Genomic DNA, 27486 nt, shown 5'->3' with positions numbered 1-27486 from the left:
GCATTTTTTCGTGTAAAATGAAGTTATTGCACTGCTTTATTTTTTGAAATATTTTATAATATGCTGGTGAATAAGCAGTACCAAACCATGACAAAAAAGATAAGATTGCTTTAAGATAAAATATTGTTTCTAGAATTGATCAAAATCACCCTGGCAAAATAAAGTGCCCACTTCAATCATTCTAAAGAAAACATCTTTTTGAACAAAATTTAACACCAATCTTATAATTTCCGTGCATTCCTCGGACATTCCACACTTGTTTCATGATCTTTGGCCTATTTTATTTAATTTTATCTGCGCATAATTGGTGTTGGTACCTCTCAAGAGCTTTTCAGAGCTTTAACATCTTTTTTTTTAAATCAAGTTTTAATCACGTTTAATCACCACACTTGCATCGAAAATTATCCATGAAATCTCGAAATCTCGATAAATAAATTTAAATTTAAGCTCTCGATAATGCTTGAGAAGAACCAGATGCAAAAACTATATGAAAAACTAGATAAAACTAAAAAGATTAAAAACAAAATCACACTCACTGCACTGCACATTCATAAGCATATAATGAATAATGTTTCAGAAACTAAAGCATTACGATAACTTCATTTTTCACGAAAAATTTGGAAATAATGTAAAATTGTTAGTAGTGGGCACTTTGTAATGCCGACAACTGTGTGCTATGTTAGCTTCCTTTAATTTCGGGTTATTTCGAATCATATATTTCATGCATAATCCATTCCATTCAAATACTATTCTTTTTCGTAAAACTGTACCTCACTGCGTCTTTAGCAATTGAAACCAAACATTGATGCTTTCAAAATATTGATTGAAAGTAAAATGAAAAATTCATTGGATGAGATTGTTTTTTAGTCAAAACACCTACCCAATGATAAATCTAATGCCAATCGCAATTAAGCGCAGACGTGCGGTTCGCTCACATAAACAACCAACTGTTGGCAATATTCGCCATATTTCAAAGTGCCTACGTGTAATGTGCTCGTGCGGGGTATTTGCGCGGTGTCAACATTAACCAAGCGTGAACCTTTTCCCCGCCTGCAGTCTGCGAGTTCCTTATGTTTTATTAATGAACTTATCTCACTCGGCGCTCGGTGGCAGCAGCCGCGCGTATCAACGTGTAAACGGGTGGCGAGAGAAATGTTTCGCTCCCGCTCAAGCCATTGACACCGGGTCCCGCTCAACAATGGGCGATAAAATATTCAAAATCAACACACATCCCATTTAGATCCCAACTTTTTGGTAATACCTGCATGAGCTTCTTGGCGTACGTCGTTGCGCTCGTTGATTGGTTTGGGCAATTTTTAGATCAATAGGAATCGATTAACGCTGAACCGAAAATAAACGTGATTGAGGAAAGCGAAAAATAATGTAACAAGGTTGGATTTCTTTCCTACTACCGCTGCTACGGCTTATCCCACATTGTCGACGGTCTGGCGCCGGCAGACGACAATGTCACGTCGTCTATTTAGCTTTCGGTTATCTTAGAGTTGCTTCCGGCCACGTGTTGCTTCCTTGCCGGGCCGGTAAGTGCGAGGAGCGTATTCAATCAAAACGTGTGGGTCTTCTGGGCAAATGGAAGTTCAGGAAATACGCACACACACACACGTACACATCAATGATGCCACTCTAAATGGTGCGTATGCAAACGATGGCACAATGCTTGTGCGAGAACGTCTTATCAAGGCGAGGGACAAAAGGCAAAGTAGTAGCAGAAGCGGCCAGGAAACGCATGGATTGGGCGAGAACAAAAGAGGTAAGGGACGGAAGCGGCAATATAGATTTTGTGATGTCAATTCTATTTCGGTACTACCGTAAGCCGGAGGACAAACGCGATGGGGAACCTTTTTCCTAAGCCTGCCGGATCTGCAAGAGGATCATTCAATTTAAAAAGGGACCGGGGCCTCGTTACAAGAGCCCACCACTTAATTGATGTAGTTGCCGAGACGACCGTGCGAAAGAGGGAGGCAGCAGGACGGCCGCATGACACAATCACAAGGACTTCTGACGTGCGACCTGGGGACGCTGGGGATTCACCAATTTGGAGAATTCTAATCTCTTTTGCATGAGACGACTCGCCTCCCCTTCTCGGGCAAAGAGGCAGTAACTGTGAATAAGAGACTGCTTTAACAAACGGGCTGAGCTGCTCCACCACTAGACAGGACGTGTCCGGAGCCGGAGATGTCCCAATCGGGATGATTATTTCTGCAGCCACTGTCACGTTCGTCGTCAAGCGCTCCTGCCCTTCGTAGTCAACACTTGTGCGCTGAAGACGGTGTGGCGATGAGCACCACCCGGAAGATTCCTTTCTGTGGCACCGGGCACAACCATTGTGCGCTCAAGAGGGCGTCCGCTCGCTCGCTGCGCTGCACTGGGCGGGCCGCAGTCGAGCTTGAGTCGAAACGAACCTCACTCGTAATGACGTGCGCCGCTCAGCGGGTCGGCTGCATCAAGCGGAATGGCGGGGAACAGAGTCCTGTTAAAAATGTTACCCATCCCATCGTTATGTGAGCGGGAATGAGTAATGGCAATTTGTCTTGTCGGCCCGCAGGTGGTCCGGCTATTATCAGATCCAGCACACCGGTAGTTATGCTTGAAGGTAATTTCCATCTATTAAGAAACTCGTTCTCTCTCTCTCTCTCTCTCTTTCTATCTCTCTCTCTGTCTGTCTCTCCGTTTGGTGACAGCAAGTCCGGCAAAGAGGCAAAGTGTCGGAAGCGCCATTCCAATGGAACGCAGTGTCTTACCTTGGCGGCGATGGCTTCGGCACCCTGCAGCACAGCTTCCGACACGATATTGCACAGGTCGTTGTAGATCTCCTCGAGCTCCTGCATCAGCTGGGGCAACGTTTCGCAGTGGTACGCCTCGAGCATCGCATTGGTCGCATGCAGCTGCTGCACGTACGCATTGTGCGAGTCGATGTACTGCGTCAGCGTGTGCTGCGTTGGGCTTTGACGGTGAGCGATGTAGCATTGTTTGTATTCGATTCGGCACTTGGATAGTTTCTCTTCAGTCTTGGAAATGATTGTATCGAACGATTCCCGGTGTGTAAATACTTTCCTGCTCTGGACCTTGCGATAGAACGAACGTTCCAGCAGTGGACGAGCGACCTGGCGCGGGGAAAGAAAAACGGGCATTAGATATACGGAGCAAATAGGAAAACAGATAAAGTGTTATAGAAAAAAATAGAGAACATGGAAAAAGTCGAGTCACGCTACGGTTCTTGTCAGATGCGCAGTTTTTCGTTTTGCTCTACCTCCTCGTACGGTCGAAAAGCCATCGGTCGGATGAACTGTGCTGGGAAACGGTGATAAATTAATTTGCCTTCCAGCCAAAGCGAAACTGTTTGATTGATTACTTGCAAGACATTTTCATTAACTTCGGTAACTAATACGCACGGACGGATGAAAACAATATCTACGCACCAGTAGTGTAACCCTCTGCAGTTGTTGCTGTCGTTGCTGAGCGTATGATTTATTGACGGAACGGCCCCAGCAGGGCAAACAGATTGCCAAACAGGGCAACTCCCCCCTCCGACACGTCCGGTACTCACCTGTCTGGAGAGCGTGCTGGCCACGTCGATTGTTGCCTGCGAGTCCGCTTCGATTTCCTGCAGCAGCGTTTCCCAGGCCACAAACAGGTTCGACTGACAGGCCGGTCTGCGCGGGCGGAAGTAAGCCAAACGGTTGGTTGGTTTATATTTAGAAACGTGCCTCCTCAGTACCATTAAATTCCCTCTTCTCCCAATTCCCTTCCTGCCCGCGAGTACGTACCGTTCCTTTCGCAGTTCGCTGTTCCGTTTGCGGTAGTTCGAAACCAACACTTGCAGTGCCTCGGCATGCTGCTCGTAAAGTTGCGCCAAGGTCTCGCTGAAATCCGAAACTGCAAATGTGAACACAGATACGAATGATTGGAAAGTTAATCAACCGTCGAAGCGCGTGCTTGATGTGCTTGATCTGAGTTTGTGGAGGGAGGAGGGCAGTGTACACGGCTCTGTGTACGGGCGTGATGTTATGCTGCCCAAAATACTCAATTAAAATTCGTGCATTCGTGAAGCGGACCGCTTAAATCCAGCTGGCAACTGGTTTTGCTCCTAATTTGATTGAGTTATGTTTCTGACGCAGTCTATTCGAAAAAGAGTTTCAGGACGGTCTGTAAAGGAATGCTAAACAGTGGATTGTTGAGTTTTTGTGTAGCTTGAAATTGTATAACCGTATCATTTGAATCTTGCACCTGAGAATGTTTTTAAACAGGTTACAAGTTATATTATTCGTTTCATTTGATTTTATTTAATTTCGAGGGATTTAAGAATTGTTTGATTTTTTGTACCAAGCGTATATTTCTGTACGCCACGACACATGTTCACGGAACTTTTCGTGCAGTGTTATTTCCAACGCTTGCATCGATACGATTGGTGAAAATAGAGGTATGCCGATATTTTTGTTTACGAATCATTAGCGAGTAATGAGGTACTCACACGCGCACTGTGCGCACTGGCTCACAGGGCGCACACAACCGGCGTAAGTTTTGCCGGGTGATGGGCCTCTTAGAACGTGCAGCGTAGTAGGTAACTCGCATACCCTCTTCCCATCAGAGCACGTGAAGATGGTGATCTGAGCAGCTCGTAAGCTGCTTGTCTATTTTATTGCTTTGCTTAACCATTAAAGTGAGTAAATATAGGAAATATAATGGCAATGCAAATACAGGCTCATGATTTATGTGTCACGGGGTAGTGGGATGATAGGAATTACAGTAGGACAGAAGAAGATTATCAATCGGATAAGATAATACTGATCATTTATAGCAAGGTAACATTATTTGATTAATAATTTGAGAAATTTGAGGTCCATCTTTAACATGCTACCGAAGGCACTTTGTGTAGGGTTATTTGTGTTACTTATTGACTTGTTCTTCAGCAGCATTCTATGCTCCATTATGATATGAGATGAAGTTTGTTAAAATGTACGATTTTACAAATATATTTCAGGGTCAAGAAGGAAAATGAGATACATATAATAATTAAATGTATACTATATGAATCATTTCAAAAATCTCTTTTAGATATATTGTTTTAGTGTAGCATCGTCGGTTCGATTATGATTGGAAAATATTATAGCCAGTGTTGGCTTCTAAGTAACAATTTCGGAAAAGAAAAGTATAAAAGTGTAGAATCCAACGGAAATGAACTTCTCTTTTTTAAACAACACTGAAGAAGTAGCTCCGTTAGCTCACCTCAGTAGCATTGGTTTGCATTGCTTTGGTTATTTTTTCATGATAAAATATTAACAGACCGACTAAAAAAATAGACTATGTTGTGGTTTTTCACAATTGGTTTTGGCATTTTGGATTACAGAAAACCACAGAAACATGAAACAGAAATCAGCGAGTTTCAATAAACCTATTTACTCATTGCAACCATTTCGCTTGGTCCTTCATTGCTTACATTCAACAGAAGATTAAAACACACACGTAATAGCAATGTAAATTGGGTTTGAAAATTTACACGTCACACCTTAGTTTTTTTAATGTGTTCTTTAATGTGTAGAATAAAGTTTGTTGTACGATAACCAAACAAAAAAAAAATAGAGAAAACGGCATCAACATTTCCTATTCTGTTCCGTTTCGGTACAGTGGTAGTGGTATAAAAATATAAAATCGCCCAGCACCAAATATCACAACATCGGCAGCAATTCATGCATCGAACGGTACGGTTACCGGTAAGGCTAAAAAAAAAAGAACTCCGAACACCGGGCACAGAAACTGGTGTCTAAGAATAAACGCTCGTGCATCTATTTTCTAAAAATATTGACCATCGCAGGACCAAGTCGCAAGTCTGGATTAACAAAACAACAACATATTAATTTTATTTCGAACCCATCCAATCGTAAAGCGTATCGGCCGGATTTTCCGCTTACCTTGTGACCTTTTACCTTTTGTTTACGCGTGAATTTGATTGATCCGTTATCTTGTTATTGCGTATGTGAAATACAAAACAACAGCTTCTTCCATGTTTGCTCCATCCAAGCTAATTCATGTAGTTATAGCATCATAAATAGAACAGCAACCAATAGCAAGATGTGACTACACAAAGCCTCTGGTACCACTTCATCAGATCAAGCTGTCTTTTCCAGCATTCCTTAGTTCACTCGCACTTAATTGGTGAACGTTCGGGAAGTGCTCTTAAGCTTAAGAGTTGAGAAAACCCCAAACCTCCATCGTGGCTACGTCAGCTTAAGGGAGGCGAAAGAAGTTAGCATTAACAACACGTGTATTCACTAGCCCAAACTTAGATTCTAAGAATTTTTTTTCATCAAGAGAAATGACTGCATCGGCACGCAGCTATCAATCTTCATTTCCACCGGCTCACGCGTTTTCGGCAAGAGGCGAGGGCGTAGGTTGGTATATAAAAATGCCGCTATTATTTTTCTTCCAAAAATATTGTGCACGTACAATATTACGAAATGGCAAACATTAATAGTAAAGGATGGGTGGTCGTTGCAATGGTTTTTTGGACCGATTATCCCAAAAAGAATATCAAGTGGTTGAGTTTCAAATAAAGGGTGGACTAGAATATATAAGCACAATTTAAAAAGTGAGCGAAAATAAAAATTTGTTCCAGAAACTGAATGTTTGTTTTATAAACCGTGTTTGTGTCGTGTTCTGAACGATTCTCTAAAATATTTTTTTTGTAACTAATCGTTTTCTAATGAACGAACTTTTTACCTGACTCCTTCCATGAGGTTCTACACAGACTTGTCCGCAACGATGTGGCGATGAAATGATGAGTAGTACGTCAATTTTGACTACAAAAGAGGTATTTTATAGTCTTAAATTTGTTTCGGCCAAGAATTGGCTACACAAATTCGTTGGGGAAAAGTCTGTGCTGAACCTCATGGGAGGCATCAGGTTAAAAGTTCGGTCATTAGAATAGGTTACGAGAATTGGCTTATCGAAATATTAGGAATCGAGCATCATTTGTTCAAAAAACGTTTGCAATTTTCGAGGGAAATACAGTCAGAATTCAATAGTTGAACGCTTTTTAGTTGGCATGCTTTTAGTTGAACGCTCGATAGTTGGCTGACAGTTAAATTAAAAAGCATGCGTTTGTATGGGAAAACCGGGTTTTGAATATTTCACAAAAATCTCATGGTTTACCGAGAAAAAAATAATAAATTTTTTGTATGGAAAAACGTGCCAACTATAAAGCACATATTCAATAGTTGGCAGGGAATCGAAGTTCAACCAGTGTGTTCGGACTGTACTTCGCATTTATTATTTACATTATTATTTACATCAGAAACTGTTGTAAATAACAGTTTCGAGGCACTCATTAATAGCTTTGAATGTAAACAATCAAGCACACGAAGAATCTGCTGTTTTGCATCATTCGTTTACTAGTAACGTCATGTCGAAATCGTGCTTATACTTTTTGGTGCATCTTTACATGAAAATATGTGTGAATATATCCCACGAATACTCTGATTTATCCCAAAAAACTCAAAACTACAAAAACGAGACTAACAAAAAAATTAAACATTTAATTGTTACCATAGCGGTTCTCTGAACTGAAGGTACAGTTGCATATGATATATAAGAATAATAATAACTATAAGCTAGAAAAACAAAGGAATTGCTTTAAATAAAATATAAAACAAATTGTTGGGTACATATATCTATGTAGTTAAAGGTGTACTTATAATTGTTTAAATTTTATTGATTGTGTTTTACAGTTTGGCTAAAACATGACAGAAAAAGTGTGATAACCTTCCATTTTCGAGATTTGATTTGGAACGTTTCCACAGAAAGTGAGTTTTTGATGGTGTACTATTCCCTTTTCATCACAAAAAAAAAAGAATTGCAAACCTGTTCAGCGTTTCCAAAACAAGATTCCGGGGGTGGAATCAAACATTGAAATGAATAAATTTAAATCTGTCAATAAATTACAAGCAAAGATTTGTGCCATCCAGCAATCAGCGGATTTTGACATGAGTTTTCAAGCAGGCATCGTTCCATGGAAATGCCTCTATTGATACTTAGAATTACTATTGTATGTTTGAATTGGATCTATGGGATAGGATTGCATCAAAAGAACAAACAATTGGTGTTTATACTTCATTTTTGAGAAGAGGCCAGGCTGTATCACAAAAAGGGTAATATAAATGATTGTTACTTTTTACATTTACTTGGTAATTGAATAAAAAAAATATCATTCTTGTCTGGCTATGTTTTGAAACCTAAAAAAATAAATTCATTCAATATGCATGTTGACATTATTTTCTTCTCTTTTCCTAGCAAGATCCAATTTAGCACAACTGTAAACAAGAATGAACATTTACTTTTTATTTGACGGCATTACATTGGCAACTTTCCCTTGGTTCACACACTGAATACTGGAATACTGCAGCGCTAGTTTCACCAAAACTTGCTCACAATCGATATTCACTGCTTATAAATTCTTAATTCTCATTTCCTTTACAGGCTCAAGAAAGCAGCAATGGGAAAGGGAATATGCTGTCTTGCCGCCCAAAACACCACCGCCAAGGAGCAGCAGGAACCGACAATAGCACATCCAAGCATCGCACGCCCCACAACGTCTTCGTCTTCGGTTTCCCCATTCCCGCTGTCGCTCATCTGATCTGACCACGGAAAATCGTAATCCATACTTACCTGTTTTGACTAGCTTAAACGTTACACCGTTGTGTGACTTGAGCGCTTCATTCAGGCCCGGGTGGCCCAGATCCTTGAGCACTCCACCGCCCCCGGAGGTGGACATGCTTCCTCCGAGTGACTGAAACGCGAGGCCCGCACTCGGCGTCGCTCCACGCTTGCTAAATATGTTATGTCGATGGCTTTTTGATGATTCTGCGCGGAGTCAGGTCAGCACGTCCGGTAGGGAGACCGGGAACAACCCAGATAAGAAGTATCGGTAGCAAAATGGCAGTGTGTGCGAGAGAGAGAGGGATGGAAAGAAAAATAGACAAAGTTTTATCAATACATCGGTTTTCGTCGGACGCCATCTCGGTGCTCGGTACTTTGGTGAATTTCCAAAAAGTAAAAAAAAGAAGGCCAAACAGTGCGCGCTAAAGTTAGGATCACGCGTCAAGAACAGAAAAGCAAACGAGAACAAAAAAAGGAAGAAAAATAAAAACCAAATCACTGTGCTGATTAAGCTATTTATTATAATCTCATTTAGCGGCATATTTTTGCATAAAATCTCAATCCAGCATGACAGCAGCGGGGGCAGCGTCAGTGTCGCCAGCGGTCTCGTGAGCGCGGTAGCACAGCAAGAATCGCTAGTGTGTAAGGACGCATTTAGTATTAACGATCTGACTGACCGAGCATGCTGCCGTCATGAGCCTGGTGTGCTTGGGAAGTTGGGGAAGTTGGTGGTTGGCACTATGTGGCATGGTTTCTTGGTGGTATAAACGAAAACAACAGCACTCAAGCACTTGCAAAACGGCAGCTAGTTATTGCTGGAGCGGGACAGGACCGGGCGCACAGCTGTCGGTGCTCAGTTGACAGTCGATTTGTCTGTTTTGTCATTACCATCCAGCACCGTCGTCTGGACTGTATGCGGACAAAGCCCGATGGATAAAGCGGACGAATGGGACGTATGGAGGAGAGATCGCCAGTTTAGCGACTTGCAATGACCAACGGGTATGCGGTATATGGTTGTCCTCTCCGGTTGATAATGAATAGAACGAGTTTGAGCGACAAAATGGTCGTTGGATGGATTCAGCCGTGACAATGCATTATGGAATCATGCACTCGTCGATAGATGTGGTTGTTCCAGTTTTTACAGCGTTCCAGGTATAAAAGCCACGGATACCGTTCGGGTGTTTTATTGGTTCTATGTACATCGCACCCATTAAGGCCAGCTGACAGCTTCACACTAGATAAAATAGTTAACACAAAACACACACACACGCACACATACAAGACACACACTTCAACACACAAACGACGAATGCGATGGTTGATCAGTACGATGGAACGATGTGAACAGGAAGTACGTGATACAAGAGGACGATGCATTTGGCAGCTGTTATATCCGAATGCTTTCAGGCGCTTGGGATGGTGGAGAGAAGAGTGGTGGTGGGCGAGGAGATGGAAGATAGCCGGATTAGTTTGGAAGCAGCCTCAGTGATAGGTCACAGTAGTATCAACACCGGATTAGGCAAGAGAGACAGAGACATATAGAGAGAGCAGGAGAGAGGGAGAAATCATCATCATGCACTCGACGGATGATTCTGAGCAGAGGGAAGGGGTCGGCAGTGCGGCATGATATGAGACAAGGGACACGGGGGCACGAATGTCTGTGAACTCACTCAGAAATTAGAAAATAGAATAGCAACCACAACTAGTTGGTCAGGGGCACCTGTCGTCACCTTTCTGGGACGTCTCAGCGTCGGCGAACTCATGCTCTGCACTCTTGGAACGTATGCTAAGCGGCGACTTGGGCTTCCGGAAGAACCCTAGCGAGCTGGGGCGCTGGTCGTACCCACCGGCGGCCGCTGCCCGCAGCCCGCCGTCGGCCTCGGCCAGCCCCGGATCGGAGCCGCTCGAGCCGAGCGCATCGAGCGACCGGGGCGTGGGCTTCTCGCGCACCTCGAGCGAGTACACCTGCTCGCCCGACTCGAAGAAGGCATCGAAGTTGCGCTGGCGCAGATTGTCGCGCGTAAAGACCGGATTCGACACGTGTATGTGCAGGTCCTCGCGGACGCGCGAGGCCGTCTCGCTCTGCTCGATCGAGGAATGTGGTCGCAGCCGGCCCAGCTTGAGCTGCAGCTTCGATTTGGACTTTGGGGCCCCCGCCGCCGCTGGCTCCTTGCCGGGGCCTCCCCGGGGCGATGCGGCGGTGGCGGCAGCACCTCCTCTCCCGGCCCCTAGGGGGCCAGCGGCCGCCGCTGCGGGGATGCCGTTACGAGGGCCTGCATCGTCGGCGAAGGTGGCCAGCTCGCTGGCGTCTGCTAGGGCGGTGGTACCGCACGGGCCGTCCAACTCGTACGACTCGCCTGACTCCTGGCGTTGGTTGCTGGCGGCAGACGTGGTAGCAGTCGTGGTGGTAGCAGCGGTGGCAGCAGTGCTGGGGCCTGTTTTCGACGAATCGTTGGCCTTTTTTGTGTTGGCGGGTGTGTTCGCTTTGGTGGCAGTGCTTTTGGATGACTTGGATGGGTGCTTGGAGGAGGTGGTGTTGGATGTGGAAGAGGTGGTGACGGTGGTGGTGTTTTTGGAAGTGGTGGTGGTGGTGGTGGTGGATGAAGGCCTACTGCCTGTGGGCACAAGCGGCTCCCTCAGGTTGTCCAGAGTTGGTCTGGGCGGTACTCTCGGTACGGCAATTCCGTATGTCAACAATATGAGTTCATCCGCCGGAAATATTACGTACATTCCTGGCCCCGACGGAGCATGGCGAACGACTGGTGGTTTCCAATGGCCAACTGTGTTCCAACTCGAAGTAGTACATGCGCTTACACTTGCCAGGCGAAAACTTCCGGTTGTGGTTGTGCTACGTTTCTACGTTAAACCAGCCGAAAGAGGCTGGTGCTGCTCTGCTCCTGTACCAGTCCGTTCGATTGAATAAAAACCAACATTGGCCACACTAGCACCACCACGGCCTATTGGTTTTATGGTGCTCGTTTTGTCAACGTTGTTTGTGCTATTTTGCTGACGTTATTGTTTTTCTTTTGCTACACTTTACCTTCTCAACTTTCACTGCGGGCATACGCTCCCTAATGTGTCGATTATAGTTGATGTCTAGAAAAGGAGAAAATATACAAGCAATACGTTTAGTAAACAACGAGCACGTGTATGTTGCCATGTCGATTTATCTCGCTATCGCAGGCTATTCCAGGAAATCACGCTTGGGAAAAACTATTAGCCGCGCGGTTTCTCAATAATGATCGATATTGATAGGATACATTGTACCGAACGTCTTAGTGTACGTCTTCAACTCAGATATTGAGATAATGGTTAATGGTTGCCTCCGTTACGGGGGCCATTTTCTGAAGTTGTGCAAGAATTCAGAAATGAGTGAGTGGTTTTGTATTTATTTTCCTTTAAGATTTCCTTTTGATGTTTAGGGGCTGGAGTTGAAAGGGCAATGCTTCCGGAAAATGACCTCGAAGGTATGCTCAAATGGTTGTTGAATTATTCATTCGTTTATCGTTCGATGCGATTGGCCGCTAATCAAAGCGATTACGAAACGATCTCGAAGTACGTTCCAGGTCTGGACGAAGTACGGATGAGAGATTTTATTTACAAGCCAGGTTTTCGCTGCAGACTCGAAGTCCTACCTTGACCCCTACAATTAGATCGGTATGCGAAGTATGTTTTGATCCGTTGGTGGCACCATGCGTACCGTTCGTTGAGTAGCACTCATTGAATATATCGAGGGTTAATAGCTTTCAGTTGAAAGAATATTGACCCAAATCGCGTGGATGTGTTTTTATGGCTCTGTTTCGTATCTTGACGGTGGTGCAGTTTTAGCTGTGTTTCTAACATTGGTTGGTGGTTATGATACGTTTTCCCCGGTGCGCTTCATCCTTATGTTCTGGTCGGTTAATAATGCAAAGCTAATATCCGAACTGATACGTGGTGAAACAGATGCAAAAGGTAATATGGGTGCACGCGATGTGAAGGAAATTGATTTGCGTGTAATACACAGAAGTCAATTAGGAAGACGTTTCTAGGTAGTAGGGTCTGAATAAAACATGCATTGATGATCTGTAACGGTTTTACTGTAGAAACGCTATAAATGTACCGATAAAGATATTGTGAACGATAATTGATCGGATATGGTAAATGTGATTTCTCAGGAATTCAGCCTTTCACTGTTCCATGAAAACTGTGGCATCCTATCTTAAACCTATTTGACACAATAATTTCAGCCCTTGCGACACCGATTAGAGAAAAGGTGTATGAAAAGGTTAATGTTTTTAATGCTAATTATTTTATGAAGCACCAAAAGTATAAAAATATTCAGCATGTACTTAAAGGGCAATTTTGTCAATTTTAAACATAACTCAACCATTGTCACAGTTTTGAATCAATTTTTGACATTTTTGTTAAATAGTAAAATGGTAGACGTCTAATAATTCATAGTTACTGTTTTGCAGAAAAAGTGTGAATATTTTGCCTATAAAATAAAAAGGAATAGACTAATATTTGGAATGTTTTCATCGGTTCATAAGGTTTAAAGAATGTATGGAGTTTGAAGTAAATCGAGAAATAATATTATAAACTACTAAAATATGTATTGAGGATACATGGGATATAATTCACTATTTTGTTAATATTGATATGTAATCTGGGAGCAACATTTTATTTAGATATTTTAGATATTTCTATATCTTCTTTTCAAAATAGCTGATCTACGATTGTATGTGCTACATATATTAGGTCATTATATCATGTCATTGCCTTAATGACTAAATATCATTTGCTTTAAAAATAATTGCACCATATGATTTCTACTGTCTTACGTCCAAAACACTTTGGGAACATGATAAAAAAATTAATGTTCGAGACGTTTGAGACTCAACATCTAATAGCATATAAGAAAGAACATACAAAAATAGATACAAAACATACAACTGGAATACACAAATTTAATTTTTACCTTTACTTTATCCTTGAGTAATAGCATTAACATTTGTAATTGGGTTATTTGTATAATAGTCAGCTATTTTTACTGAAATTGGGGCTCTTTCCAGTTTTAGTTTGTAGGCTGAAATTTCAGCCTGTCAGCTGTTTGCATTGTAGAGCAGTTTTCGAGCAGCTATTTAAGTTGGTATAGTATACAGGTGGACTTATCCAAAGGTGTATGATTTAAGAAGACTGATTTTTATCGCTTCTGTTTCTGAATGAAGATTTTAAGAGTATTTTTTATATTCGTCAAGCATCCAGAAAGCTTGTTTGAATAAAAGTTTTCACCTTTTCAAAAAGTGATGTTGAAATTTGGTTATAAAAACATGCTATGAGACCACCTGGACTACATATACTTTGATTGTAGATTCCATCACCTAATCTCTTTAATGCACCTTGGAATAAATGAAAACACCACTTTGTGAACAGGAACTCGAATCTAGCTTCAAAGCTAGAATAATATAGACTGAAAATCGCAGGCTAGTATTGTGTGTGGTTTTGTATGGAGTGTTTACATGATTTCAGCCTCCTTCTGTCAAATTCCATACAAAAAGCTGACTAAAATCGTGAAGGGCCCCATTCTTATATTTGCAAGAATATTACATACTATTATTGTGACTATTTTGAAAATGTTTATGTCAGGAATGGGATTTTAAAAACATGCAACAACAGACAACATTTCAAATGAATTTCGGAATTGATTGATCAACTAATTATAATCTTTCTTAAAGCGATATTGAAATTTTCTAAAGCTGGAAACCCCGTCCAACGAAGCAAACAAACTAGCTTAAAGCAGAACGAGTGGTAGGAATTTAGTTAGATTTTGCATTTCCTTCGTTGCCGTCAGGCAACGCCAGCACCCGTCACACCGGTGGTACATAATATTTCCATTAACATGCAAGTATACCGACGCAGTATTAGCACATTTACGTGCGTCGCTCCCTGCTGCTTTCTTCGTGTGCAAAAATGCTAATTTACGTTTGTCCCTTTGCAGTGCGCGTGCATAGCTTGAGAAATGGCACATGTCCATAAATGTGGCGCAGGACGCCGACAGGTACAGCTTGAATGCTGGGGTGTCTTGCTCGCAGCACCTGTAAGCCCTCGAGAGCATGGAACAATCCGACAGTTGATCCTGCTTCACGCTGGAAAACAAACCCCACCTTACCCCCACCTTAGATAAAGAGTTGATGGAAGCAGCGTGGAAAACAGATCGAAACATTGTTATTCAATATTGCATTTTTCTGCTTACATTCCTTCATCTCTTTATCCCTATTAGATAACGTGCATGACGTACAGCTATTCGGAACAGGAAAATATTATGATACTCGCAGTTGGTTCGAATCACACTAATCCTAGCACAATTTGAAAGTTTTTGCACGAAGTAAAAGTTTTGTTTCATAACGAGAACCATAATTCTTTGTGGGGTCGTACGGGAAGTTATTTGATCCCAATGGGGAACAAACCCAGAGCTGGTCGATTTAATCACACTACACTTTGTTCAGCAATGTGAGACAATGCGTACAGACTTTATGGTTTGTTTTATCTTTAACACTTTAGATACCACAATATGAAGATATCAACTCATTCTGCGGTATTTAAATGATTTCTTTTGAGGATAAAGTTGACCATAATCAATCCTCAATAAACATTTTGAATTATCAATTGATAATGGAGTAGTAGCTCATTTTCAATATTTTAGGCGTCATTTTGATAAACAAAAAAAACGAAACAAGTAACAATAGAACTAAAAGAAGCAAAGTTTCGTTCAAACATGAACAATAATGAAAAGTTGTAATTTGATTGGTTACTACCACTTTTACCTATTGTAAGAAAATATTAAAAATATGAAGCTAGCTTAAATTTTATTTCTTATTTCTTATGAGGTTTTTGGTATGTTTTTTTTGTTGTTTGTATGTATGATTTTTTTTGTAATATGGTGTGAAGAAAGCAGCAATATGTTAACAAATTAGTCATTTTTAACTAATTAACTTATCTCTGCAAAAGGGAACTTTTTTCTTCATTGTACGAAACTTGTTTTTTTTGTAAGATTTCAGTCAAACAGACAGCATACAATCATAAGAATGTGTGAATTATGCCTTACATTATACAATTGATTTAATACAATGTATCATAAGGAGAATACAATGCTTTTCTTTGTAAAGCATGTCAATGCGTTTCTGCATATTGGTGGAAATATATTCATCGTAATTCACGGTGGAATAAAACCGCTCCACGTGCAACACGCTCACGAGTGCAATCTAATCGTATGTAAAACGACATTATAATGTGCCCAGAAATGTTCACCCAACACTCATGCCAGCTACACCCATTGCTTTGGTATTCCTTTGCAGAATGGCGGAAATACGTTGAAAATCTTTCTCCAGCCAATCTTGGTAATGTGAAGTGTGCGTGCTGAATATCTGTTTCGCGTGCCTTACATTTTTGTCGAAATCGGTCGATTCATTGCGCCATGAGGAAGCACAAACGCAACGGTATTCGCAGACGGGGAAACGAGGGCAAAAGATCTCACCGGGACAGTGGGCACAAATATTGAGCAAATGTTTATGGTGACAGTTGCCATGACACCTGAGCGAGTTTTGCTTTTCCTGGGCGGTGGAAAACCGAGCTGCCTTTGTTGGCTGCGTGTCACTGCAGGAAGGGGCAGGAAGGCACGTGGAGTACCGTTGGCCGTCAAACGCGCGATGCGTAAGAGTAACGAGGATGAAAAGTGAACCACTGGGAAAATGCTCTGCTTTTCTTTGCGGGGACAAACGTTTGAAGCATTTTCCGTATGCTTTCGCTGAAAGGACCGTTGGGCGGGGTGAGCAGTTTGGTAGCCAGGGCCAGGACGAAAGTTCAAGCACTGTTTTTGTTTGCGTTGCGCACGGCTGATGGATGACGCTTTGTGGCAACGCAAAGCCCTAGACAAAATATACAACCGTATATAGAGCGTTGCCCACAAGCTGTGGTTCGCTCTAGATAACTGGGCGGTTGATTTGTATTGAAAAAGGTAAAATATTTTTCTTCCAGAAATATCGTTTACCTTCACAAGGTACAAGCAACGATGGCAACTTTCAAAGCAACGTGTGTACCGAGGTATCGAGAAAGGTTCGGAGGTTTTCAGTTTTTCATACCTCTGTGCGCATTCTAAGAAGTTTAATGAAGTAGATATACAAGTGAAGTAGGTTCGCACGGAGTGTCACGACAGCGAAGCACGCAAAAGCACTGCGTGCGATTTCAATCATTCAAGAAGCCCGGGTTTCATCCCTACAGCTAGAGAGCATTGAAAACCCGACAGGCCAAAGGGTACGAAGTGAAACGTACCTGCCTTGACGGCGAGACACAAATATGTTTGGGAAAATAAATAAATTCAAGATGAAAGAAATTCGGAAAGAAATGAGTGTGCGTTGGTAGGTTCGACGAAATGGGAAAAGGAATTGCCAACTGATGTTGAAATAAGAACGAAACACAAGACCGTCGATGCTTCGAGGTGGATGGTGGTGTGGGTAGAAAGGGATGAATCAGTCCCGTTGGCTTTTGGGATCATTGCGTTGCTGGGACATGCGGGCAAGGTGGAAAGACGCGTGTGAAGTTATGAGAAATAACTCGGTAAACCCCATCTGCATATCATTTCGTGTGCGTGTGTGTGTCCGGTGTATTGTTGGTGCTGTCCTCATGATCTGTCAATAACATTCATATTACATACTATATGGCTCGTGAAAGTGACAGCAGGCCAGTGGCGATTGATGTCCTTCAGAGATGAGAGCGTTCGAGTTTTGGCTGTTGAATGAACAAGCTTGGCAGTAAGCAAAAATGTAAAAAAGAAACAAACGCTATTTTCAGTATTGAACTTTATATATTTTGCTATTGGAACAAATTTTATCATTATCCATATAGCAAAAAGATAATTGTCAACGTTCCAGCAATCGTGAAAAGTGTAGAATAAATATAAAATGGAAACTGTATATAAAGTTTTCGTACTGATGAAACGGCTACAAAATCAACTCCCTCAAGTTTCTGCAAATTGGGAATGTCTAATTTAATAGCAAGAAATACATCCATTAATCTAGCAAAGAATTTAATAATGTCACAAAATGTTAGAGCCAGAAAAGAGCCACCAACGTATTTTGAATTTTGAAAACAAAATTATGTTTGAAATCCAAACTCTCGTCTCTGAAAAATTGTGAAATGTTAAGTTTTGACAACAAAGCGGATAACGAATAACGCGCTCATGCTTTCATTTGTCGTTGTTAATTAACATCAACGATAAACTGACGGCATGCGTTGATTTTAGCAACAGCGCTATTGTATATGTTGTTAATGGAAGATAGTTCTTGAAAACGTATTTTATGGATTTAGAGCACCGAAGTTACTGCAAAAAGGTGGCTACGTTATGTATGAACTTGGAAAAGTTTCGTTGATACAACGAGAATGAGGTCAGAAGAATAATTGATGATAATGGCATTTCGTCCGTATCTAACTCAACGACATTAAAGATGTTCTGCCACTGAATTGTTAATGGTTGCTACTTTTTTTTGTTTGCAGCAAATAGGCAACTGAAGTCCTTCCATTAAATTGAATTGAATTTGCGGGATATGAATTTGTTGTTTTGCTTCAAATTGTATTAAAAAACAAAACGTTACAGATCGTAGAATGGATGAATGATAGAATATTTAAATTCCACTACATCTTGGATTCCTTTCCATCCTGGATAAAATTTAAATCAATTTTAAAATTTCCCAACTTATATATGATCATTTATGCTATAGGTAAGAATATATGGAGCATAATGCTAGAGGTTTCAAAAAGATTGTGATTGGAAACTACAAAAGTTTGTATTGACATTGTACAAGCCATTATATTGAAGCTGTTGTTTCTTATGACCATAGGTTATTTATTCAAATTGTTAGTATTTTAGGTAACTTTTTTTAAAAATAATTACCTTTCAAAATGAAACCTAAATATTCATCGGTATTTTTCTTCCGAGAAGGATCTTTGCCGGTATCGGAAGAATTGTTGTGATTGAATGTACAACAGGAGATTTTCGCGTCGTGTAGTACGACCGTAGCGATATTTTTGATGACCTTTGCCGGTGTTTGATTTCACTAAAGAGTCAAAAATCAATGTTCAGATTGATAATGTACCGACTGTTACTTGTTATCTTGGACATTTTGATTTAATGCCCTGAGAAACGAATGCTGGTATCCGCATTCACGACGTTAAGAACAAGTTGAGCAGTATTTTAAAAAAAAATCTAAGTTGTCTGGGTTATTCCGAAGCGTCGAAACAGTAGTCAAACTATATTTTGTTTTTTTTTTTCACATACAAAAAACAACAAAAGTGCAAAAGAAATATTAAAAAAATGTATCAACTAGCAAAAGCTGCTTGGCAGTAGAAGTAAAACTTAGTGTGCGTAGCTGTTATGTGCTCCTTAGGGTTGAAAATTTGCTTGAATCAGAAATCTTGAAAATTTGTTTGACACATGATATTTTTATTCGTATTTTCCACGAAGCAACAATAAATTGTGAATTAATTTTATGTTGCTTACTTGGCATAATAGCCGTAGTTGAGCTCGTTCTGCCGTAGGACGACAAATGGGATTGAATATCAATGACTAATTGATTCGCTCTTAGTATAATAGACAATATTGCCTGTGAGGGGACCCCATTCCATTGCAGTTTGGAACCCTTGAAGGGTTCCAAGCTATATTAGGGTTACTATCACTTTGTTACATACGCCTAGTTTCACAAACTTCATTTTTGCTTCGGTTTTAGCAATATCATTAGTTGCAGCACTTGTACATGTTATAATAAAACCAAAAATGTGTCTACGATTAGGACCACAAATCCACGCTCCATTGATCTTAATACACAAAAATAATATTACCGCGATTTGTTTAGTAACATACGTATTCCTCCTAGATGGTTGTTTATTTGACTTTTATTCAAATATTTAGAGATTATGCTAATTTTATCTTGGAAAAGGTGCGTAGATGCGTAGAAATGCTCAAATTAAACCTAAAATAGCAACTCATTTTCATATTCTACGAATCAAAGACGCTCCCTAATTATACAGTGAATCGAAGCATTAAAATCGTGATATATGCGTGTTATAATACGTAATCTATCTTCTTAAAAGGATGATTTGATCCATAATGCGAAGAAGTCGATAAGTTATTGAGCTTCTGATGTGCAGAAAACCATCTTTGCATCGTGCGACATCGTAAATAAAATCTTATTATGGCTGTGGTACACTTAAATCATACCTTATTTATACAACTATTATCGTTTGGCTGTTTTTTTTGTTAATAAAAAAATTGAAAGATTTTTCCTTGATCAAAATTTACAATATCAAATAATTACCACTAACATTTTTGTTTTATCAGTGTGCCAAATGATCATTTTCTGGTGCTATAATTTTACTCAATAAGACAGCTAGTTGTTTAACTTATCCTCCTTAGTTGTAAAATAAATCCACATCCCTTTTCAAAAATTTCATGGTGAAAGTGTTTTAACCGTTTGTTAGTCGATTGAACGATGAACGCTAATGTCGATAAGTGTACTGTGGCTTCCGCAATGAGTTCGTCGCAAAAAGGGTGCGCAGGAAAGAAAAGATACAGGAAATCATGTTCTTATGTTTCTGTCACTCTGTTTACAAACGGATATAAAAATAAATCGTCAATCCATACCATGCTTCAGGATATGAATAAAAAAAAATCTTCAGTCCATACGTAAGTTTTCTCTGTATCTTGCTAAAAATACTACGATAAAGAAATTCTCTGATGTTCGTTGGTACCGTCAAACAATTCCGTCAATATTGTGCAGTTCTTCCGTGCCATGTTTGATCAAACTAGAATCATACCAGGTAGCGACAACAGACTGTTGAAGTTCATAAAAGAAGAACCAAGTTTGCGCTATTCCATTGTGCATGAAAGATTATTTTTTTAGATTTTTTTATAGAATATATAATGTCAATACTGCGTGAGAATGACATGTTTTACTCTCTTTATGCAACAAAATGTAAATGATGTTGTAAATAAAATTATAACGAAAATTCTAAATGCAGTATAGTGAAGATATTGGCAAAAGCCAAAATTGAAGGCTGTGGCATAGTGGCTGTCTCCTCCCGCTAATCAATACCCACCTTTTCCGTACTGGTACGTCTTCCCCGAAGAAATTCATTTTCTCTCGGCACAGCTGTCGTTCTACATGATCAGAATTTCACCACCGCTGGGATGAAGCTCGACGCGGCACATCAAAAGCGAAGGCAACACTACTTGAAACCGTGGTACCTGCACCATTCTCACTATCACAACTACGAACACACAGGCTGAAATTGAGTTTCTTTCCGGTAGGTAGGTTGTGCTATGGTTGTGCCACTTTGAGCCCTACTGCGCCCTTCCACTGTCCGTGCCGACGTAGCAGAAGAAAGTGGTCGATGCTGTTAATGCACGCTTCATTAAGCACTTCTCGTAATGTTGCTCATTTTTGCCCACCGTTTCGTCTCGTTTGAGTGCTCCTGCAAATAGTAAGAAAGCAGATGCATTAGTAAGATGTGAGTGAGCGTCGAGGGTTGAGGAAAAAAAATTAAGTGCCCGTTTGCCCTTGCCCTTAGCCCACTTATGAATATCCCAACACTGGCTGACAACGTTGCTTCTGGCAAAATTCATTCTGTGCTCGAAGGTTGTGAAGGCTAGTGAAGGTAGGCGGGAGTGTTTTTTTTGTTTGAAATTTCTAAACCATATGAACCCGTTCAGTCACGACCACTTCTCGAGCTTTCCTAACCTATGATAAACGTTCCGTCCTTAGAAGGTTAGAAGGTTACTTAAACGTGCCCGTAACCGGAAGTGAACCTGAATGCTTTGCCGAATGCACTTGACTTTTACGCGTGTGTTACACGCGTTTGAGGGAGAGTGGCCAGGAAAACAATTAATTATTTCATTTCCCACACTGACATCTTGATGTTCCGGCACAGACCGCAGCAAGCGCCGATTGCTGCCGCTGTTGCTTTCGCAAGACTTGCAAGTTATTTTTGTTCCTATCGACTTTCTCATTTGTGCTTATTGTTTGGCTTCAAAACCGGCCCCAGCGCTCAATGCCATCGTAAACTGGTGTTTGCACTTGACTCTCGATATCTCGCTTTTATTTTCACTCTAAACAATCCGCCTTTCTGAAGCATCGTGGTCTGTTCGTACTTCATGATTTAAAATATATATAAAAACCACCCATACACACCCAGTCCGCTTTTCCGAGCATCTTAACTGTTGCAGCATTTCACACGATGCTCTCGCGTGTGTTAGAAGTGTCAACATTCCTACCGATGAAGCAAGCCAAATCGCAGCCCTCTACTGCTGTGTGGTGCGTTTTGCTATATTTGCTGGCTGTATTGTGAGGTTGGGTACCCGTCCCGATTCGCTTGTATGCAGCAAAGGTTTCCCCGTTTCGTATGCACGTACAGATGAATATTTCTATATATTTCTGCCACCAAAGCGTTACGAAGCGGTGCTGACCTTTTATATGTTTCTTTTTTCCTTCCTTTCTTGTTTTCAATGCAATTCGGCCAAGAGAAAAAGGCCACCTTTGCTGCACAGCATGCACGCTGGGGCGTTTCGTCACCGGCGCAGCATTACGAGCATTGCTTTTATGTGCAATGAAATGGCGATAGGTTGGAAGGATGATGAAAACAAATATGTGCTTCATATGTGATAATGCAGGTCACAAATTGATTGATGATTGAGTGTGTGCTGCGCTTGATGGAAATAGCTGACTCATACTTGCGTAGCTTTTAAAGGTGATTTTTTACAATGTCGTGCTCCAATAATTGTGCTATGAGTTGCTGCGCCATGAAATGCCATTTTTTTAAAATGTGAATTACTTTGTCATAGTGTTATTTTACAATGATCAAAATTACTGCTTCAACATATCTCAGCTTGGTAAATCAAAAAAGTTAATATAATGACTCGTACAGAAACTGAAAAATACAAAGTTACCATTAAAGTGCTTTGAAATGAAACATCCTTAACACACATTATTACAGCTAGGGAATAACATCAAACTGTTACGTTGCACAGCCACACCGATGAGGAAAACAAATCAGATTGAGCCTAGTCGTGCTCTGTCTATGCAATTCAGCCTCATTTGCATGCAGTTTTAAAGCACTCTCGCATTTGATGACGTACCGAGAAAGGTCTTCTTATTAATTACAAGTGGAATTCACCCATTGAAGCTAGGTGCTTTCGCAAGGCTGTGTGTTTCTTTCCCTGCTCTTCATGGTAAGTCCATGAGGTCGATGGAAACAAATGGATTCAACTCTTCCGAAACCACTTGATCCACGGCCCTATTGACGTTTCGCTACCAAGATGGCACTACAGACACGAAGCACTAAACTGCACGGTACACTCATGACACGGAACGGTGAGTTCGGGAGAAAACAACCAACTTTTGCTTTGTTTCCATCCATCCTTCCTGTGCTTGCCAAATTTGTATAGCCACGCTTCGCCAATATTTGGTGTTAGGCAAGGAAATAATTTGCAAATTTGCCGAACTGCTGACAATGCCTTCGAGATATAATCATCTTCTTCGTATTCGTTGAAAGATTCCAGATTAAACAGAAACGTTTTTAAAAGGTTTACAATGCGCTGTTATTTTATTTTAAAAAATGTCAAAATACAATATTATTCTAGATTCGTTAAGATAGTGCATGTTGGACGACATGTTACAAAATCAATTAAAATTAAAGAGCTTCAAACATTTAAAGAAAGATTGGGAGAATATTTTAAAATAATTATAAACGCTAATTTTATAACCAGAATCAATACCTTCTTCAGTTTTATGTAACAAACCTAGACAGTCATACTGGCTTTTACAGACTTTCGAGTAAGTACGCACCACGCATCCGGATGTTCAGTCTTTGTTACGGAGAACGGTCCATTTGAGGTTTGGAAAAGGCTTAGGAAATTCGATTCATTTTAGTGAACGTGAACGTACTAGTTCTTTTCGCGATTCATTCGTTCATTTCAGTTGATGAAAATATGGTTAATGGTTTCATTTCGCAAGAAGAATATAATAAGTTTACTACATCATGAAAATTATTTGGTAGGCTAGGGCGACCTTTTTTCGACGGGTTGAACGTTCTTTTTTTGACCGACTTGGTCATACTTATTTTCATATTTGTATTGGAGAAGATGAATGACCTGGCGTAATGGGACGTTCGTTATTTCGACGGGTTGGATGTTATTTTTACGAACAACTCAGTACACTGTGATGTATAAAGAATTAGTGAACGTTGATAAGATAAACGTAAGTCGTTCATGCTTTAGAATGAACTGAATAGATTTCACGGTTCTGGATTTTGAGGCACATCTCTAGTCTGAAACCACGACGATAAATAAAAATAAATTATTAAAACATAACGACAAAAAATGGAAATTAATGCTTTTCTGAACTACAATGAGCTATAAAAAATATATATGTAGCCAATTAGACAGTATCATCTGGTGGATTCAATTTTGTTGAAGATATGTTTGAAAGACACTAAAAGAAAGATTTAAAGGATACATAAAAATGTACCAAAACATCCTTTGGTTCAACACTTTGTTTTCGTGATCTTTGCTGTACTCAAACTAACAAACGAGATGACGTTACCTACTGGGAAGTGAAGAGTGAAGCCCACTTTGCGTCCAACATTCAACAATACAGCAATCCATTAACGGGGGCGCTTTGACGAGCTAAATGAGTTAAATACTTTCAATAATTAGATCGGAAAGCTTGAAAGCGCGTGTGAAAACTGTTTCGCCCTAGCGAAAGACTTTGAGCCCATTTTTTGCCACCCCTGTTCTCATCCTGTACTGGAAGGCCCGAGAAATCTTTAGCCAGTCATCACATGCCAATGGAAAAGTTGCATCCAATAGTATCTCTGTATATGTAGGTACGTGTTTGTATTTTCAATGAGCATACCATCGTGTTATTGTTCCCTGTGCCATCTGTTGGTTTAAAAAGCGGTATGATAATGAAATATTTTACGATACTACCAGCACAAGGAAGTAATAATATAAAAAAATCAGACGCGAAAAAGCACACAAAGTTATATCGGTTGTATCTTTCAATATTTTTCCGGAGAAAATATCTGTCTCAAATAATCAGGGATACTGACGTTACAAACTTCCAAACAGTTTAGGATCACGTTTTCTCTCTTGGTTGGTGTAGCAGCAATACATATACACCTTACGTATGCTTGACACAGAGTGCTATGAAGGGGGGGAACAGGAGAGTATGGGCTGCTCGACCCCTCTGCCTGGAACCTTTGCTGCCATTACAGTAATTGTCGCTTGTCACGGAAAAGTCAAACTTTGCCTAGTGCCTTCAAATTCGGGAAACCGTAATACTGTTGAAAGTTGGAACTTTTCAGCCATACTGTAAGAAGTCACGTTGTGTGCAAGTCGTAGCGGTCGTGGTGAAGCAACCGACTAAAAAAAACACCTATAAATGTATATCACCGTTATTAAAGAGGGCAACTGGTATTCCGAGGCACTTTGTAGCTTTTAGTGGTGTGCATTGCGTGATAGTTTTTGCTGTTGGTGTCGTTGTACCCATCATTATCATAATGTTGAACACTTTTTTTTTCGCCAGCGTATGCTCGAATATCGAAGAATCTTACAGATGTAATAACCATGCGCATGACAAAATGATGTAGGCTTCTCTGGAGATATGTTTCCCAACAGCTTTTACGCTTATGGACTTGTTCGTTATGTTGTCTCTCTTTGCTTTTTTTTGTTTTGACTTTGCCTGATATGACTTTTTATGGCTCTGTTTTTTGGGGGGAGGCTTTAGCTGCTGTTCGATGCGTGGCAGAAACACGTAAATTCAAATTAAATTATCCGTCTCAGAGCGAACACACGCACACACACCTACATACATACACACATTGCAAACACGTGCCGAGGCCCTGAACGTATCGAAGTCTTACTTGCGAATTTTCTAAAAACCTTGTCTACCACCCAGCCACACATACACACACAGGTAAAGTTTTTCAGTGTTCGGCACGGTGCCCCGTGTCTGTTGAGCAGGGACGAACCCGAAAGGTTGTTTCCCTCGGCTGTGAGTGTGCACATTTGTTTGCATTATTGTTTTGGGTTTGTGTGTCTGTCCCCACACCCCGCCCTGCCCCTCCCGTGCGCCACTGACAACAATTTATGGGAGGGTGTGCTGTCAATTGGCTTAACGGTGGAGGCGCCAAGTAGATTGAGAACGCAAGATGGAGCCGCCAGGTACTGGTGTTATGAGGAGAGGGGGAGCATGTGCAGGCTCACATACAGCGCAGCTTCATCGCAGCAGCTGCAGCCTTACATACGTACCATGGAAGGAGGGTAGGAAGGGGGAGATGGTGAAGAATTCGTTACGTTCGAGTGCATTGGGTTCTTTTGCACCCTTATCGGATGGAGCACCCCGCACACGCCTTCCCGGGAGCGTTTCGGAGCGTGAAGTTGATCATAACGCTTTCCTGCTAGTCCATCGTAAGTTTGCGCAACCGTTAGACAAGTTCGTTAGGAAATCAAATCGTTGCCTTTGGGTGAAATTCAATTTTGATGCTTTTCCATCGCTTCTCTCCTGCAGCCGCTCGGAGGTTTTGCTAGCAAATGGAGCGTGCCAACTCTCCATTTTTGTCCAAAATCACATTTTTTGTTTCACGACTACGTTTCGGGCAAAAAGAAAGGCGAATAAAATACACTGTAAGCTTTTTTAGCACACAACCGAGGACGTTTTAAACGAAATTTGTGGAAACGCTACCGAAACCTGATGGGGGAATGGCTCGATCAATGTAATCGCTCTGGTTTCAGCCGATGCCCGGGAGGAAGAATGATCAAACGAAAAGGTGCTACAACTTGTTTTACAGCACGAACAACGGCTATAGTTGATTGAGCTTAGATTGTTCACCATAAATTGGTCGCATTGTTAAGTTCCTTCTTTAAAATAAAACAAACAATAGGGCGTCTTTAAAGCAGGCAAGACACATACCGCAAAAGCTAAGCTATCCCGATGTTCTGCAGCTAATGAGCGTGCTCATCTGAAGTCAGGGTCATTTTTTTCTTCTCGCGATTCAGCCCGGTTCTATCGCCTTATGCACACGCGACAGATGTTGCAATGACGTCAGCGTTACCTCGTCGCGCGGAAAATTGGAGGATGTTTCTTCTCTAATTATACACGTGACTAATTGGATGATGTGTGGAAAGATTGTGTTGGAGCGAGTTGTTTTTTTTTGTCACTGAGAGATTGTGTGCGTGTGTATGTACATTTTCCAGTTTTCCACTCAAGGCTGCCCGTGACTAAGATGCTGACCCTGTCCTGTGTCCTGTGACGGGTGTTAAAACATTCCACCAAACCGTAGCTCTGCGCCACATTTACTCTGCTGCACAAACGGGTTCATTGTAGCATAGGCGAGAGGAAACGGACACTTGACGAGTGCTAGGGGAAGGTGGTCGGTGCACGGGGTGCAAATGTTTGATCGAGAGGATTCGCGCAAGAAAGACGTAAGCACTTGGGTTTTTTTTGTTTGTTTATGGCTTCAATGCTTAAGATAATTCGGAGTGACATTTTATAATTAGTATGTATTTCGATACATATTTATTTATGGTAGCCCGTAAATGGATAAATGAAGAATATTTAAAGAATATTAATGGATTAAAGAAGAGCAAAATGATTTTTTATTTAATTAAAACATTCACCAATATTAAGGCGGAATGTTCATTAGAGTGATCGTTACACTTTGTCCATCCGAAGCAACTAGAGTCTAGTAAAAACTTCCTATTCGACTAAGATCTTGGCCCGTCAGGCG

At 41.0% G+C, this 27486-nt stretch overlaps 1 protein-coding gene across 1 annotated transcript in view; it reads right to left on the bottom strand.

Moving 5' to 3' along the window:
* LOC120897400 overlaps window positions 1-27237 on the bottom strand; it is a 74454-nt gene extending 47217 nt beyond the window's left edge. The window contains 7 exon segments of the mRNA XM_040302248.1: window positions 2760-3122; window positions 3566-3671; window positions 3786-3894; window positions 8680-8874; window positions 10401-11766; window positions 20800-21174; window positions 26670-27237. Coding sequence (XP_040158182.1) covers window positions 2760-3122; window positions 3566-3671; window positions 3786-3894; window positions 8680-8874; window positions 10401-11400 — 1773 coding nt within the window. The 5' untranslated portion in view covers window positions 11401-11766; window positions 20800-21174; window positions 26670-27237.
* Between the last annotated feature and the right edge of the window lie 249 nt (window positions 27238-27486).

The sequence above is a fragment of the Anopheles arabiensis genome, chromosome 2, assembly GCF_016920715.1.
Source record: "Anopheles arabiensis isolate DONGOLA chromosome 2, AaraD3, whole genome shotgun sequence".
Classification (NCBI taxonomy): domain Eukaryota; kingdom Metazoa; phylum Arthropoda; class Insecta; order Diptera; family Culicidae; genus Anopheles; species Anopheles arabiensis.
This window is presented reverse-complemented; position numbering and strand designations above follow the sequence as displayed.